The following is a 17,327-nucleotide window of genomic DNA, read 5'->3' on the forward strand; positions in this document are numbered from 1 at the left end:
TATCACAGATGGGTGGCTGATATAGAAAGTTACCTGAAGTTGTGGAAGTCAATATTAATTCAAGAAAACTGCAATGTTGCAGTCAGAAAATGGTGTTATTCTAGCTTACATTCAGACTCACTTTAACAGTGCTAGAGGCCACAAAGCAATAAGCCAGAATGGGAATGGGATAGAAACCTAAAGTGGTAGGCAAAAGAAAACTAGCAGACTGAACATAAATGCTCCACAAAGTGCTCAATTAGCCTGTGTTTGGCTTCTCCAACATATAGTAGTCTACATTGTGAACATCGATCGGAACAAATGCCAGTGAATCATTGCTTTCACCTGGAAAGATGCTTAGATGATAGGATGGTGGGAAGGAGAAAGATTTAAGAACAAGTGTCCCATTACCTGTGGTTGAAACAGAAAGTGGGTAACTGCTGAGAATGGAAGAATGGAAAAGAGTCTCTGTGAAATGCTAGAAGAAACAAGTTAGCTTTAAGGTATTAAGGGGGTGGGATGGAAAAGATAAAAGAACTATAGTTGATGGTCACCAATGCCCTTGAACAGAAAGTCCTACAAAAGTTAAGTGGATATGGCTCAGCCAATCACGATGGGGGAAGGGGGGAGAGGGGGAAAAAAAAAGTTGGGACATTCTTGGGGATACAGAGTAAAATACCTTTCCCTTCATGGCCAGCAGGCACAACAGGATAATTCACGTTTATAATGTTCCACAAGCTTTCACAATTTGTACAATAATATATAAAGCTTGGTAGCAAACTGCTCTAAGCTCCTATGGTAGATATGCATTATCAATGAAAATCAGCTTCTCCATCAAGATCTTCTTCAAATATGTCAACTTCAAAAATTCACGTCATCTCTCTTGTAAACCATTACACGACTAAGCTGGCAACCTACGCATTCTTTACTTTTACTTAAATTTTAGTCTACTTTGAAAATACATTTTCTTTTTTTCTTTAGATGTTCTTTTATGCTGGAAACAGAAAATACAAGGTTTGATTATCAAAAGGTACACTTGCACAGCTCAGTGTTAAAATGGGCTTGAAAAGATGTAGAAAAAAAGTGGAGTGAATAAGCATTTGGTGCATTTCCCACCTGGTAAGATAATCATGATCATCAGCAACTTTCATAGATTAAGAAATCTAGATGAAGGCTGGTGGTGGGTTAGAGCCAAACCTCTACAAATGGTTGAAGAATTAGTGAGTGGATGAGATTAATTAAAAGCTGGTGGTTAAATGATTACAAAGCTAACTTTTAGAAGTCCATCTTTGTAAATTGCCCATTCATAAATATCCTTCTTTAGTTTGTTAATTTTCTTGTAATTTTAAATAATGTTAAAAATTTAGCAATAATGCACTATATTGTGGGAAGCATTGTATTTCTCCTGGGCTCACCTAGAACACTGAGCACTGCTGCAACCTTTGTTCCAGCTGCTTCACAAGTGTACATCCCACTGTCCGCTGGGGTGACTTCACAGATTTTCAGCTTTGCTACATTCCAGTCTTGGTCAATAATTATGTGATGACCATCAGGCTGAATCTCTTTGTCATTTCTTTTCCACACAGCTTTGACTGGTCTGGAGTACTGACAGATAAACTCTGCTGTGTCATGCTCCTCTCTAGTAATATCTTCCATTTCGCTTACTACCTCAACCGTTGGATCTGTTAATCAACATCCATAGGAGATTTAGTAGCAGCACCAATAGAAATTCAAATATTTTAAGATTATTATCTTTATTTTAACAAATTGCAAACTGGGATCAAGTGAGTACATAACTTTGAAGGATTGTTTTCATATTTATTGTATATTTTTTCTTTAGTGTGTTCTTTATGCTTATTGCATTTTTTTAAAGTTGCATTTGACGTAACATAAAGATTTTTACTTCTCACGTATGTGACGAATGTAAGAAATAAAGTCAATTCAATTCAGATCCAGAGTAACAATCATTTTGTTTTCCCTAACTGTCATAACTAACAATCTTTAATCTTGAAATATTATTTTTGACTTTTGAACTGATTGGATGATAACTACATCATTGTGACAGATTGTGAGCTACCATCCATAAAATTTAAACATTTTATGTTCATAAATAATGTCCAAGTAAACAATGAGATAGCGGCAATCCCAAACATTAGGATGATGATTTATTGTACTGTATGTTAAATATTTGACTTATTAGCAGATGCCTATCTGGAATTTTGATTGAGAACAAACTTCATTATCAAAATTTGAATATATTCAAATTCTTCTATTAAGTCGCAGATTAATCTATCAGAATTACATATATGAATCACTGGTTCACAACAGATCCAATCTTAACAGTGTCAAACATTGAACTACTTTCTATAATTTATTTTGCTGTAATGCTGCAGCTCACATCCAGCAAGCTTGCTGTTGGACTGCAACAAATCTATTGGATAGATTAAAAAAAACTGCTCAACTTGTATTACCTCCACTACGGAGTCAAGGTCACCACAACCCATTGAAATACAACACAACACAGCTGTTAAAACTCTTCAATGGATGTTCAGTGAGACCCTCTCTCGCTGCTCCCTAACTCTTGAACATGTACTCAGCTTGGTTCACCTTCCCCGAACCCCCCCACCTTCTTCCTCCTTCCTTTCCAGTCCTGATGAAGGGTCCCAGCCCAAAACATTGACTCTTTGTTCTTATCTATAAATGCTACCTGACCTGCTGAGTTCCTCCAGCAGCTTATCTGTGCTACTCCCAATTTCCAGCAACTGCAAAATCTCTTGGTGTTTATGATTTGCTTTTACGGTTGTCTGGAGGCAGAGTTCAACGTCGTTATTGATTAATTCATGGAAGCATTTGAGAGGATTTGTCACAAACTTAACAAAGGCAAAATAAAGGTACTTTGCCAACCTGTTCCTCTATACAACACTGCACTCAGACAATAAATGTCCCTAATATTTTCCATATCTTAGGAGTAATTAAACTAGGATGGGCATCAATGACGAAATTTATGATTGTCTTTGCTCAGCAGCATACCTTAACCTATTTAAAAAAGAGTATCTGAAGTTAAAGACTCTGAATTTGGTACATAATTCATGACCCGCTGAGAAGCAGTGGTTTATACAGTATATAAGGTATGATTTGATTGAGTTGGAATCAGTGTAATGTTAACTGGGGTTGATTTCTGTATAAAGGAATCAATTAATGAAGAAAATCAAACAGGATGAACCTACACCCATTGGAGTTTAGAAAAAAAAGATTGAATTTGGAATTACAAAGAAGTTCTTGAACTCCTTGTAGACTTCCAGATCAAGAGCTTTGACCCAAAATGTTGATGGTCCACTTCTTTCTACAGACACTACCTTACCTACAGAGTCCTCCAGCAGTATGTTTTTTGTAGGATGTTGAGGGTTTGCTTAACGCCTAGGTTTACTATCAGCAACTTTGCAACAGAACGTAATTTTAGCACTAGGGTTCGGCTAGAAATCAAACTTTATTTTGGAATGTTAAGGTGCCAAAAACTATGCAAAAAAACTTACCATCGCTTCCTGTGGTCATGATATTGCCTAAAGAAGACAATGTGGTCATAGCCAGCTTCCAATTATAATAGCAGAGACTACACAAATCTGTCACTGGAATGCAACTTGAAAAATTTTGGAGCCTGGTTCCAATGGAACAGGTGTCCATCCTAGTCTCAGATGAAAATGACAGCATGCAGAAATGTTGAATACTAATCATTTAAAACATGCACGCATTTTTTCCCCATTTCAAAAAAAGATTTTCTTGAGTTAATGCTCAGAGGTTATTTTTATAATAATGAAAGAATTTAGTGTAAGTGAATGACACATTTGGAAGGGGACACTTTTTAGTCACTTGACCCGATTCTGCCGTTCCTTCAAATCATGACTGCTCTGTACCTCTGCTTGACTTTGATCATGTTCTTTTTATATTCATCAAAAATTCACCTATCTAAATCTTGAAATTTTAAACTGATTCAGGATTGGCAGTCTTTTGAAAGAATATGCTTCACAATTTCCCTCTGGTCTGGATGGGAAAAGTGACTTGAAATTGAAAAGAGCCTAGTTTCTAATTTTAAAATAACACCCTATGCACTGGACCCCGTACCCAAGTGAAAATTTTTCTGTGTTAATTCTATTCCAGTAAATAATTTAAACTGCTTAATTAAATACTCACATTGCCCATTAAACTCAATGGATTAGAAGCCAAATCATTTTCATAATTTAAAACTGTAAAGCTCTGATACATTTTCTAGGAAACTATACTACATCCTTTGAGGTTTTATATGCAGAACTGAAGGCAGTATACCAAATGAGATATGACCATTAAGAAAATGCAATCCTTTAGATACTTATTTTCTCTAGATTGATTACTTGGTATCAATGTCAAATGAGATTGCAAACTAAAGAAAAAACATGTTTCCCCTCCTTGCACTATCAATCAATATACATATAAACATTTCAATATTCTAGCAAGAAACCAAATTACACTACTGAGAATATAAGCAAGTAAAGCAAGGAAGGAAACTGATATGAGTCAATACACTAGACTGAATAATGGCTAATACGGTATGCTTATTTAGTCAATCTTTTACAACAAACATTCTGTATCATGGTAAAATATTTTAATAGCACTTTATTGTTGATACTAATATCCCCTTAATAATATCCAGTTCAATGAAATCTATTTTGTTATTTTTTCTTTTCATTAGCTTCTTAATAAATAACAAACCTATTTTTTGGTCACTGCTGCCAAGTGTTAGCTTCAGGGTTATTTAGGCTCACCAATACAAGTTATAATTTATCTTTCTGAAATATACTTGGCATTTATTTAAAAGATTCATCATTTCATCAAGATCCTCCATGCCTAATGTCACTGAAATTGAGTTTGAGTGCAATTGTTCAACAATCTTAATTTAGCATTGGGATGGCAAAATGCAAGCAATCAAACTTCATGGGCAACTGTCCAGACATTTCACATTATCAGCACCCAATATTTGTACACACTCCTTTTGGAACTTGGGTTCAGGGTGGTCCCTAGTACCTTTGGTCTCCTCCTACCAATCATGGCTTTTCTGCCCACAAACATTTTACCACCAGTATTAGATGCATATTTCTTGCAGCCTCTCAAGTACCGATGTTCTTTCTATACCATTATTGTAATATATCATAGTACATGTTTGTGGTATTCTGCTGTTGTTGCCCATCTACTTCAAGGTTCAAGATGTGCATTCAGAGATGCTCTTTTGCACACCACTGTTGTAATGTGTGGTTACTTGAGTTACCATCGCCTTCTTGTCAGCTTGAAACAACTTGGTCATTCTCCCCTAACCTCTCTAATTAACACAGCATTTTTGCCCACAGAACTGCTTGTCACTGAAAATCCCAGGAGGCCAGCAGGTAACTGCAAACCACATTATCTGGCACCATCAGTCACTCCACAGTAAAAGTCTCTTAATCCCAATTCTTCCCCATTCTGATGTTTGGTCTGAACAACAACTGAACCTCTTGACCATGTCTGCATGCTTTTACACATTGAGTTGCTGCCACATGATTGACTAATTAAATATTTGCATTAACGAACAGGAGCATAGGTGTAGCTAATAAAGTGACTACTGAGTGTAGATCTTCCATAACCTCTGATACCTGTCCATTTCTAACCCTACAAAGTTCTCTCTCTCATGATCAGTTGCAAAATTCCAAGCTTGTCAAGTTCCAGGCAAGAGGAATTTTTAATTGGTAGCTTGCAGGCTTTCATTCTGCACAGTTATACGTCTGCATACGGAAGCAATGACATATCTTGTGCACTCTTTCCCCGCATACCCCACCCCCATTGTAATGCACACAATATAGTTCCCGGCCTTGCACAAGGACTTCAACAACATACAGTACAAGTCATGAAGCTTTCTCACTCCACCCCAGCAGCCTTTCCCTCTACAGACAGCAGCGAGCGCTTCTTAATTCCAAAATGAAATCCATTCAATCTTGATATTCTACAGATTTAAAGATGGTTAACGAAAATAACATTGATATAAAGGTTGAAAGCTATTAGATAATAATACCTTTAACTAATAACTTTGCTGAAGAAGTAAGAGCCCCAGCCTTAAATGTTACTGTTCCTGAGTCATCAGTTCCCAAGCCTTGTAGCGTTAACGTGTGAATATTTCCATTTCGAACAGATATCTTATTCAGATCATTATTCTGAAGGGGTGAACCATCCAGCCACCACTGCGTATTTTCCACATCCTTCTGTGAGAGCTCACATTCAAATGTGGCTGACTCACCAGCAAAGACATCAGTATTTTTTAAACCAGAAACTATCTTTACTTCACGTTCTGGAAAATGAAACAAAAACTTATCAGTACCTTTCCTTTCTTTATCAAATATAGCTTAAAAAAACAATGTTTATGTTCTTGACCATAACCAAAATGGACCAATAAATAGAATGTCAATTTAACCATGTAATATGTGAAGAAAATCATAATCTTACAATTGGAAGTTTTTTTAAGAAATAAATTACTTAACATAAGTTGAGGTAGTTTTTAAGTAAATCGCTTTCTCATCTGCAATATTTTTAAGTAGTTGAATTATCACCTCTAACAGTCAAGGTAGCTGTTGTTTGATGTTTCCCACAATAACAAGTATATTTGCCGGCATCTCCTGGTTTTGCATTATGAATTAACAGCTCAACGGTGACACCTTTTTGGCTCATTTCGTACTTGTCACTTGGATGAAGCACAACAAGTCTCTTTCTCCATTCAACAGTAGCAGTGGGTTTAGAAAGCTCACAGCGTAGATTAGCTGTATGCCCTTCAACTGCTTCCACATTCTGTAGCTCTTGTTTGAAATAGGCAGGTAAAGCTATTTGCATTAATACAAGAAACAATTTAATTACCATTATGGCATTTGCAATTATGACAGTACAACTAGGTCAAAGAAGCTCCAACTAATTTCTTCAAAGTTTTATAAGTTTCAGTTATGAGAAATAATAAATAATTCAACTCTAAAATAAATAACAGATCATGAAAACATAGTCTCAATTTCAATACTACATACCCATGCTCTCACCATACCCCTTCAGTGTCCAGAAATTACCTATTTAAATATTTTCTGGAAATTTAAAAAAAAATAATCAAATATAGGTAAAACCCAGAAAGCTTTGTTCTATCTAATAAAAAGCTTTATTCAACAACTTGGCTGCCATGTAGCAGTAAATTCTACAGGTTCACCACACTCTTAAGAAATACCTCTACATCCTAGTCCTAATGGTCTTCTCAGCCAAATCATTGACAAGGAAAATGGAGAGAAGTCCTAAATGTCTTAAAGCCTGTCAACCCTTGTCAGACTTTTGTATATTTCAGATAGAGAACTTCTATTTCTTCCAATTTCCTGAAGATCCAGAATCATCAAACAAACTTTTCTCAACTACAGTTGCATCCCAGGAATCAAACTGAACTTTGCATTCCCTCAATGGCAAGTATAAATAAAACTCCTAAACAAGTGAACTGACATCTGCACAATGATGGAAACAAATAGGAAATATAAAGAAGTTAATAAAAAGTAGATGGGTAACATTGATAGAATAGTTTTATAATTCTTAAATGACATGAATATTCTTATCTGTCCTACCTTCCACTTTGAGGGAAGCACTAGTCTTCTGATCTCCAGATTCACAAGAATATTCACCGGCATCCTCCAATGTTAAGTCAGAAATCACCAACTCAGCCATTGAATCTTGCTGCCTCATTTCATATTTACTGCTAGGTTTAATTGTTATTGAGCCTTTCTTCCATGTTACAGGCACATCGCATTCAAAAAGTTCACAACGAAGGAAAACTGTACTTTCCTCATTTGCTTGTATGTTCTGAAGATTTTGTTTGAAAATGACTAAAAATTAAACAATAAGGCCACAATGAACAATACATATTTGAAATATAAAGACTGATATGTATGGAAACTAACAACTGATTTATCCAAAATTCAAAGTATTCTCCAATACAGTCTTATACATATTTAATGCATCATATCCACAACACAAATTCTCTTTGCTTCAACCAAACGCAAGTAATATTCTGAAAGTGAAGGAAGAGAGTACAGGCTAGCAAAAATGTGACTCAGTATTTCTCGTAGTGAAAATACAAGAATCTATAATGAAAGATATAATTACAGAGAATATTGGAGAATGATAGAAGGATTGAGCAAAATTAACTCAGATTTATGAAATGAACATTTGACTAATATACTATTTGGATGCAAATAGCCCAATAAAAGAAATGAAATGTGCGCTTATGGTAGATTTTTAGACCATAAGATATAGGAGTAGAAGCAGGCCATTCGGCCTATCGAGTCTGCTCTGCCATTCAATCATGGGCTGATCCAATTCTTCTAGTAAAATGTTTTCAGTAATTTTGCTCTTGGACTGTTAGCACCAAGCATATCCTATTATTCTGTAGGTACCTTTGGACTGATGCAGGAAAAGTACTAGGAGAAGTTGAGCACTTTCCTCTACTATCCTGTTCTGTGTAGCTCTTGACATATCTGTGCTGGACTCTTATAATTGCAAAGTACCCTGATGTGGGCAGCTACACAAGCAGAAGGTAGCCCTCATCTCCCAGAATTTATCAGAGCATTGCTAGCTGATGGAAGTGTCCAGCTAGTATCTCCCCCATTATGAAGGAATCAAGCATGCTTCGAGAAAATGCACACAAAATGCTGGAGGAACTCAGCAGGCCAGGCAGCATCTATGAAAAAGAGTATACAGTTGATGTTTTGGGCTAAGACCCTTCACAGGGCGATGAAGGATCTTGGCCCAAAATGTTGGCTGTTTACTTGTTTCCTGCCTGCACTACTGAGTTCCTCCAGCATCTTGTGTGTATTACTTTAATTTCTAGCATCTAGTTTTTCTCATTTATTCTTCCAGGAAAGATGGAGGAAATTCTCCAAGTGATCAATAGAGAACCACACACACCAAGGGAGTGAAAACATTTTCTATTCATGAAAAGTTCTAGATTATTAAAGGGGCCCATATGGGCAATGAGTGATGTTGTACTTATGGAAAGCCAGCAGGGCTGATGGAAGTATCCAGCTAGCATCTCCCCCATTATGAAGGAATCAAGCGTGCTTCAAGAAAATACACAAAAAATGCTGGAGGAACTCAGCAGGCCAGGCAGCATCTATGAAAAAGAGTAAACAGTTGATGCCCAAGATACCATCTGATCTCAATGAAGTCAAAGTCAATGAATTCACTTTTTCAGAATAGGGAACCTGGATAACTTCTCTGAAGCATGAATGAGCAGCAAATTAGAAGATATGACAGAAATCTCATCACTGCTTCAAAATGACTCTGTAGCAAGGAAGTTTAGAGTCAACACAACCTTTACCACGGAAAGAACCTTGCAAACATAAAAGGTTAACAATGTAGAAACTAGAGATTGCAGATGCTGAGATAATAAGCAGCACAGAATATTCTGGAAGAACTCAGTGGGTCTAGTAGCATTAGAAGAAGGAAAGAAATTGACAACATTTCAGGTCAACACCCTGCATCAGGACTGCAAGTGGAGAGGCAAGATGGCCAACATAGAGAGAATGAGGGGAGTGGGAAGACAGGATTCCGAGTTGATTGGTGGACTGAGGTGAGTTCCAGGTAGGTGAGTGAGCAGAGGTGGAGATGGAAGACTGTGGCGGAGAATAACAGGCAGAAGCAGACAAAGGGAGGAAAATGTAGAATCAACAGATGAAGCAAGGTGGAAGGAGGGGAGTGTGAAGGTGAAAGACAATGGAGGTGAGTTCTACCATTGTTATTTGAGTGTCATGGAGTCATAGAAAAGTACAGCACAGAAACAGGTCCTTCAGCCCATTTGCACTGAATCATTTAAACTGCCTACTCCCATTGACTTGTACCTGGACAATAGTTATCCATATCCCTACTATCCATGTACCTATCCAAACTTCTCTTAAATGTTGAAATCAAGCTCACATGCACCACTTGCACAAGAAACTAGAAAATAAGGAGATCTACTAATTTGCTATTTCATCTCCTGAGTCTACTGAGTACTGATACTTCGGGTTTAAAATGGCACTACTGAAGACGTGTGACAGCTTACTGGTAGATCAAGATCAAAGGAATTTGATTAAAATCATTATTAATAACACCTTTCTTTAAAAAAAAGTAAATTGTGGTAAACTATCACTGCAAACAATGAGGAAGCGAGCAAAAGCAAAGCAAATTTGCGCGATGTGCCTGGCTGGTGCACAGCAAAATCGATGTACTTGGAGTTGGAGCTGAGCTGGCTGGAGTGGACATTTCAGAGGGGAGAAGACAGGACGGAGAAAGGTTGGAGGAGCACACCTTATATTCCGTCTGGGTTGCCTCCAACCTGATGGCATGAACATTGATTTCTCAAACTTCTGGTAATGCCTGCCCCACCTCACCCTTCAACACTCCATAACAAGTATCACATCACATGATGGTGATAATAAACCTGATTCTGATTCACCTTATCCCCTTACATGCCTATCATCTCCCTCTACTGCTCCGCCCCCTTTTCTTTCTTCCATGGTCTTCTGTCCTTTCCTATCAGATTCCCCCCTTCTCCAGCCCTGTATCTCTTTCACCAATCAACTTCCCAGCTCTTTACTTTGCTCCCCCTCCCGATTTCACCTATCATCTTGGGGTTCTTCCTCCCCTCCCCTCACTTTCCTACTATGACTCCTCATCCTTTTTTCTAGTCCTGATGAAGGGTTTTGTCTCCAAAGTACTCTTTTCCATAGATGCTGCCTGGCCTGCTGAGCTCCTCCAGCATTTTGTGTGTGTTGCTTGGATTTTCTCGTTTGTGATATTGTTTGCTAGCCTGCTTTCATATTTCATATTTTCCCTTCTAATGATTCTTTTAGTTGTTTTCTGTAGGTTTTAAAAGCTTCCCAATCCCCTCTTTTCCTGCTAATTTTTCCTTTGTTGTATGCTCTCTCTTCTGAGCATAGAACATAGACATCTACAGCACAATTACAGGCCCTTCGGCCCACAATGTTGTGCCAACCATGTAACCTACTCTAGATACTGTCTAGAATTTCCCTACCACATAGCCCTCTACTTTTCTAAGCTCCATGTATCTATCTAAGAGGCTCCTAAAAGACCCTAATGCATCCACCTCCACCACTGTCGCCGGCAGTACATTCCACGCACTCACCACTCTCTGTGAGAAAAACTTACCCCTAACATTCCCTCTGTACCTACTTTCAAGCACCTTAAAACTATGCCCCCTCATGTTAGTTATTTCAGCCCTGGGAAAAAGCCTCTGGTTATCCACACAATTGCTTTTATATTAAGCTATACAGCTATACTATTTCGCCATTTGATTATTTCTTTGTTTTTGGAATACATCTATCCTACACTTTCCAGAAACTCACACCATTGCTGCTCTGCTGTCATCCTTGCCAGCATCTCCTTCCAATTTACTTTGGCCAGCTCCTCTCTCATACCACTTTTATTCCACTGAAATATTGCTATGTGAAACCTTACTTTCTCCCTTTCAAGTCTAGTTACTTTTATTGTCTTTTCGACCATAACTGCTAGTACAGTGCATAGTAAAAATGAGACAATGTTTTTTCAGGACCATGGTGTTACATGACAGTACAAAAACTAAACTGAACTACGTAAAAAACAACAGAGAGGAAAAAAACAGACACACAACAACTGCACTAGACTACAGACCTACCCGGGACTGCATAAAGTGCACAAAACAGTGCAGGCATTACAATAAATAATAAACAGGACAATAGGGCAGTAAGGTGTTAGTCCAGGCTCTGGGTATTGAGGAGTCTGACAGCTTGGGGGAAGAAATTGTTACACAGTCTGGTCGTGAGAGTCCGAATGCTTCGGTGCCTTTTCCCAGACGGCAGGAGGGAGAAGAGTTTGTATGAGGGGTGTGTGGGGTCCTTCATATTGTTGTTTGCTTTGCGGATGCAGCTTGTAGTGTAAATTTCAAGTTGAAATTTCAGATTTCAAGTTGAAGCCGATCATATTGTGATCACTGTCTCCTGAGGGTTCCTTTACCTTAAGCTCCCAAATTGTCTCTAGTTCATTACATAGCACCCAATCCAGTACAGCTGATCCCTCGTTGGATCAATGACTAGCTGCTCTAACAAGCCAACTTGTAGACATTCAAAAAATTCACTTTAGAGATCTATCGCCAACCTGATTTTCCCAATCTACCTACTTGCTAAAATCCCCCATGTTGTACTCTGTAGTCCATATCCCTGCTACTGCTTGGAGGTCTGTATATAACTGCCATAAGGGTCCCTTTACTGTTTCAGTTTTTTAACTTAACCCACAAGGATTCAACATCTTTCCATCCTATGTCACATCTTTCTAATGATTTGATGCCATTCCTTACCAGAAGAGTAATGCCACACCCTCTGCCTATCTTCCTATCCCTTTGATACAACATGCAACCTTGGACATTCAGCTCCCAACTACAATCATCCTGCAGCCACGATTCAGTGATGGCCACGACATCATACCTGACAATCTGTAATAGTGCAACAAGATCATTCACCATAATTCTTAAACTCTGTGCATTGAGATATAAAACTTTTGAGTATTGTATTTGCGACCCTTTGTGATTCTGCATCCCTAATGCACTGATACGCACCCTGCTGGCTGCAATTATATCCATCATCTGCCTGCCCTTCCTGACAATCTAACTTCACGCTATCTTTGCTATTTTACCATCCATCCTATCCCGAATCCCTTCACTCCAGCTCCAATTACCCTGCTAAATTCATTTAAACCCTCCCCAACAATTCTAACAAAGCTGCCCACGAGAATATTGGTGCCCCTTGGCTTCAGGTGCAACCCTTCCCTTTTGTACAGTTCATACCTCCCCCAGAAGAGATCTCAATGATCTCACATACCACATACTTATGTGCCACATCCCAGCCACATACTTATCTGCCAAATCATCCTGTTTCTACCTTCACTAGCATGAAGCATAGGTAGCAATCCAGAAGTTCTTACCCTGGAGGTCCTGCTTCTCAGCTTTCTGCCTAGCTCTCTAAATTCTCTCTTCAGGACCTCTTTGCTTTTCCTTCCTACGTCATTGGAACCAACATGTACCAAGACATCTGGCTGCTCTCCCTCCCCCTCCAACATGTGTGGACACAGTCTGAGACATTCCTGTCCTGGCATCTGGGAGCAACAGCAACATACCATCTGGGTGTCCCGTTCACATCTACAGAAACTTCTGTCTGTTCCTCTGACTATTGAGTCCCCTATCACTATAGTTCCCCTTTTCTCCCTCTTTCCCTTCTGCACCTGGTCTCTGCGGCATTCCCCTGAAGGTCACACCCCACAACAGTTTCCAAAAAGGTATACTTATTGAGGGGAATGGCCACAGTGTGCTCTGCATTAACTGCCTATTCACCTTCCCATTCCTACACCTGACAGTCACCCAGCTACCCGCCTCCTGCAACTTAGGGGTGACTACTTTCCTGTTTCGCCAATCGATGATCTCCTCGCTCTTCCGTACAAGCCAAAGATCTAGTACTGGACAATGTACAGGTGGCAGAACCTCTTGGTGAGTGAGTATTTCCAAGGTATTGGCCACAGCTCCTTGACCTTTAGCATTGTCATCGTCAAGGAAAGGAACAGATGATATGGGAAAATATTTTTTGGGGTAGGGATAATTACATTAGTATTAGGCAGCAACATTGGAGAATAAACTGGTGTTAGGGTTAATGTTAGGGTTAATTCGAGACTGCCACTACAGGTCAGGAGTGGCTCACGTGATATTAGGAGACAGGAATGCAAGGGAGGGGGGAAGCGAAACTGGGGATTCCGCTACACTGAAACTGCTAGTGTCACGCGATTCAGTAAACAAAAGAAACAGGTAACTCGTGAGTGAATGGCATCGGGCCAATAAGATGGACACAAGTGCCCGATATTACCTAATATGTACAACAAAGTTCGGCCTTACCAAATATGTGTAGCAAGGGGTTGTGCTGGGGGGAAAAGGGATATAAATAAGAGCAGATTGTAAGGGGAGGACGGAACGCGCCTCCTCCAGCGACTCCGTGTATTCGCTGTGCCAGTTATGATTCACCATTAAAGCCAAGTTTTGTAATATTCCGGTGTTGGTTGTCTCTCTTCCTAAACGAACACAGGGCAGATTTTCAAGCCCAACACTGGGTATAGATATTTTCAGGGAAATGCACAGCAGAAATGTGGAGGTTAACAACCATTTGCATGGGGTTCTGGAAAGGTTAATCCCACTTAGGGAAAAGATGGTAGGATAAAAGTATTAAGGTTGACAAGAGAGATGGAATATTTAGTCAAGATGAAGGAGGAAGCATACTTAAGGTTTAGGAAACAAAATCAGAGAGGGCTCTTGAGAAATATACAACAGCTGGGAAGGAGCTTAAGAAGGGACTTGGAAGAGATAAAAGAGAACTTAAGGAGGCCTTGGCAAGTAGTATTGAGGTGTGCTACAGATACATGAAGAATCGGAGGAGGGGAGGCCCTTAATGAGTACTTTGTCTCAGTGTTCTCCAGGGGATTTTGACTAATGTGAGGTCAGTATAGAACAGGCTAGTGTTCCCAGGACTGAATGGGATACATACCAGGTTTCTACAGGAAACCAGGGAAGAAATTGTTGGGGCATTGACAATAATCTTCGGTAAATGTTATTCCATTGTTCAAGAAAGGCAATAAGGATCTAATCCTGGGAATTATAGACCAGTGAGTCTTTTGTCAGTGGTGGGGAAACTAATGGAGAGGATTCTTAGAGAAAGGATTTATAAGCACAGTCATTAGGCAATGTCAGCATTGCTTTGTGAGGTACAGGTTGTGCCTCAAGTGTATAATTGAGTTTTTCAGGGAGGTGGCAAAAACAAATTGATGAAGGTCACGCAACGGATGTGGTGTGCATGGATTTTTAGCAAGGTACTTGGTAGTAAGAAAGACACCTGCTCTCAGGTTTGCATCATTCTTGCTGTGATAGTCCAAAGACTTCCACAATAGATTGCTGACTGTGGTGTTACCACTGGTGCACCCACTGAATACTGCAGCAGATAAATGTTGAAGAAGTGTCTCACTGCCAGTTCAAAGACACTCTCTGGACTTTGGAAGATTCTTGAACAGCCTATAATTGTCCTGCTCTTGGAAGAATGTCATTAAACTGGAGAGTGTGCGAAAAATATTTATAAGGATGTTACATAGAAAGGAAGGCTTGGGTTATAATGAGAAAGTGGACAAGCAATGACTTCTTTCTCCTGAAGCATGAAGCTGATGGGTGACCTTAAAGAGGAACATAGATAAGGTGAATACTCAAAGTTTTTACTTCAGGTTAGGAAATTCCAAAACTCAAGGGCCCAGGTTTAAGGGACATGAGATGCAATTTTTCCAGAGGGTGATGAGCATATGGAATGAGTTATCAGATAAAGTGATAGAGGTGGGTACAATTAAAACATTTAAAAAAGCATTTGGACAATTGCATGGATAGGAAAGATGTAGAGTGATATGGTTCAAACACAGGCAAAAGTTCCAGTTAAGAATCTTGGCTTGCACAGGTAACTGGGAGTACAATGTAATCCTCTAAATTTGCATAACATTTAAAGAATAGTGTAGCATGTTCACATTTTTAAGACTTAAAATTTTTAAGAAATTCAGGATTATTGATTTCTTTGACCATTAATATTGTCACATACAAGTTGCATGTTTAATCAATAACTTTAGGTAAAATTGTTGGAAAACCAAATAACGCTACATGCTGAAATGGATGTTAGGGACATTATCTTGAACAACCACCATGAAGAGTACAAAATGTGAGGAACATACCTTTAGGTTTTTCTTGCACTACCAACTTAGCTGTTGAACTTTCAGAGCCGACCTTGAACATAATAGTTCCGGAATTATCGGGTGTGACAGTTTTCAATATCAAAGTGTGCATCTTATCAGTAACTTTGATATCACAGCATTCATTACTTTGAAGTAGTTTTCCACCTAACCACCACTGAGCATTTTTAATATCTTCTTGAGAAATCTCACATATGAATCTCACACTGTTTTGCTCAACCACAGTTGTATCTTCAAGCCCACGAATAATTTTTATGCGTTCTGTAGAAAATGTTCAGAGAATGGTTTTGAGTTGAGGTAAACAGACATAAAACTTGGAGGTTTCTTTATTTAGTTTCTGCAAGTAACAAAACATGAAAACTGTTAACACATTCTCTAAACTTGTTTACAATTTTTAGGTGGGCTAGTATTAGAAGGCTAAGTATAAAGAAAAAGGAGATGGAGTAGGTCTCTTAATACAAAAGTGAGAAATGATTTTGGGTTAGTAGATCAACAGGTAGAATCAGTCTGCATGGTAGTAAGAAACAGCAAGGGAAAGAATAACTGGTAGAGTCATCAGGCCACATAACAAAGGTACATGGTAGGACGGAGGAATAAATAAATAATGGGGGCTTGTAATAAACACAATGGAATAACTGCGGACCATTCAAATAGTCCTGAAGCAAGTTCTGGTTAGTTCTTAAATAGTGGCACCAATTAGGGACATGTTATTTTAGATCTGACCATGTGTAGTGAGGCAAAGTTAATAAAGAATAGGTTTAATGTTAGCAAAACAGCTTCTGAAGAGTGATAATAACATGATAGGATTTCACATCTGCTACCTTTATTGAGAACCTTGAAAGTTATCAGTGGAACTTTAGAGTATTTATGATATTGCAATAGTTTATGGCATTATTAGAGTAATTATTTAAAATTCTGGAATATTATCTGAATTAAAATTTCACACTGCCATGGTGGGATTTAAACTTAGTTCTCTGGATAGTTAGACAAGCTTCTGCGTAACTTACAATTAGAAAAACAAACCCTAGGAACACTTAGTAAGTCAGGCAGCATCCATGAAAAGAGATGCAGATGACATGCAGAACCTTTACCAAAAGTGGTAAAGAGAGAAAACAAGTTAGTTTTAAATTGCAGAGAGTGTGGAGGAGTGATGATTAGGACAAAGGGAGGATCACTGAAAGAGTGAAGCCTGGGTCACACTGTAGACAAGTCATCTGATCAACCTGGGACAATGGAGAAATTCCTCTATGATTTCTATCACCTGATACACTTCCTTTTCCCCTCATTTTGCATTCAAAAGATTCATTCTTTCATCTCCACTCATACTCTTCTCACAATACCTGCTTGCCCTTTTTCCTTTTCCCTTCCAGGCATCCAAATATTTTTTTCAACTGAAGCACTGATTTACCAGTATGCATTCGAAACTCATAATTTGCTTTCCTCTATCTGGAAGATTCAAACACAGATTGAAGGAATGATTCCCAGAA

At 38.7% G+C, this 17,327-nt stretch overlaps 1 protein-coding gene across 1 annotated transcript in view; it reads right to left on the reverse strand.

The window, feature by feature from the left end:
• LOC140732397 (obscurin-like) overlaps positions 1 to 17,327 on the reverse strand; it is a 530,964-nt gene that overhangs the window by 218,694 nt on the left and 294,943 nt on the right. The window contains exons 61-65 of the mRNA XM_073054987.1: positions 15,823 to 16,101; positions 7,620 to 7,877; positions 6,585 to 6,851; positions 6,053 to 6,325; positions 1,395 to 1,661 (exon numbers count right to left, since the gene is read on the reverse strand). Of these exons, the coding sequence (XP_072911088.1) occupies positions 1,395 to 1,661; positions 6,053 to 6,325; positions 6,585 to 6,851; positions 7,620 to 7,877; positions 15,823 to 16,101 (1,344 nt within the window). The remainder of the gene's footprint in view (positions 1 to 1,394; positions 1,662 to 6,052; positions 6,326 to 6,584; positions 6,852 to 7,619; positions 7,878 to 15,822; positions 16,102 to 17,327) is intronic.

Source organism: Hemitrygon akajei, chromosome 8 (genome assembly GCF_048418815.1).
Source record: "Hemitrygon akajei chromosome 8, sHemAka1.3, whole genome shotgun sequence".
NCBI lineage: Eukaryota > Metazoa > Chordata > Chondrichthyes > Myliobatiformes > Dasyatidae > Hemitrygon > Hemitrygon akajei.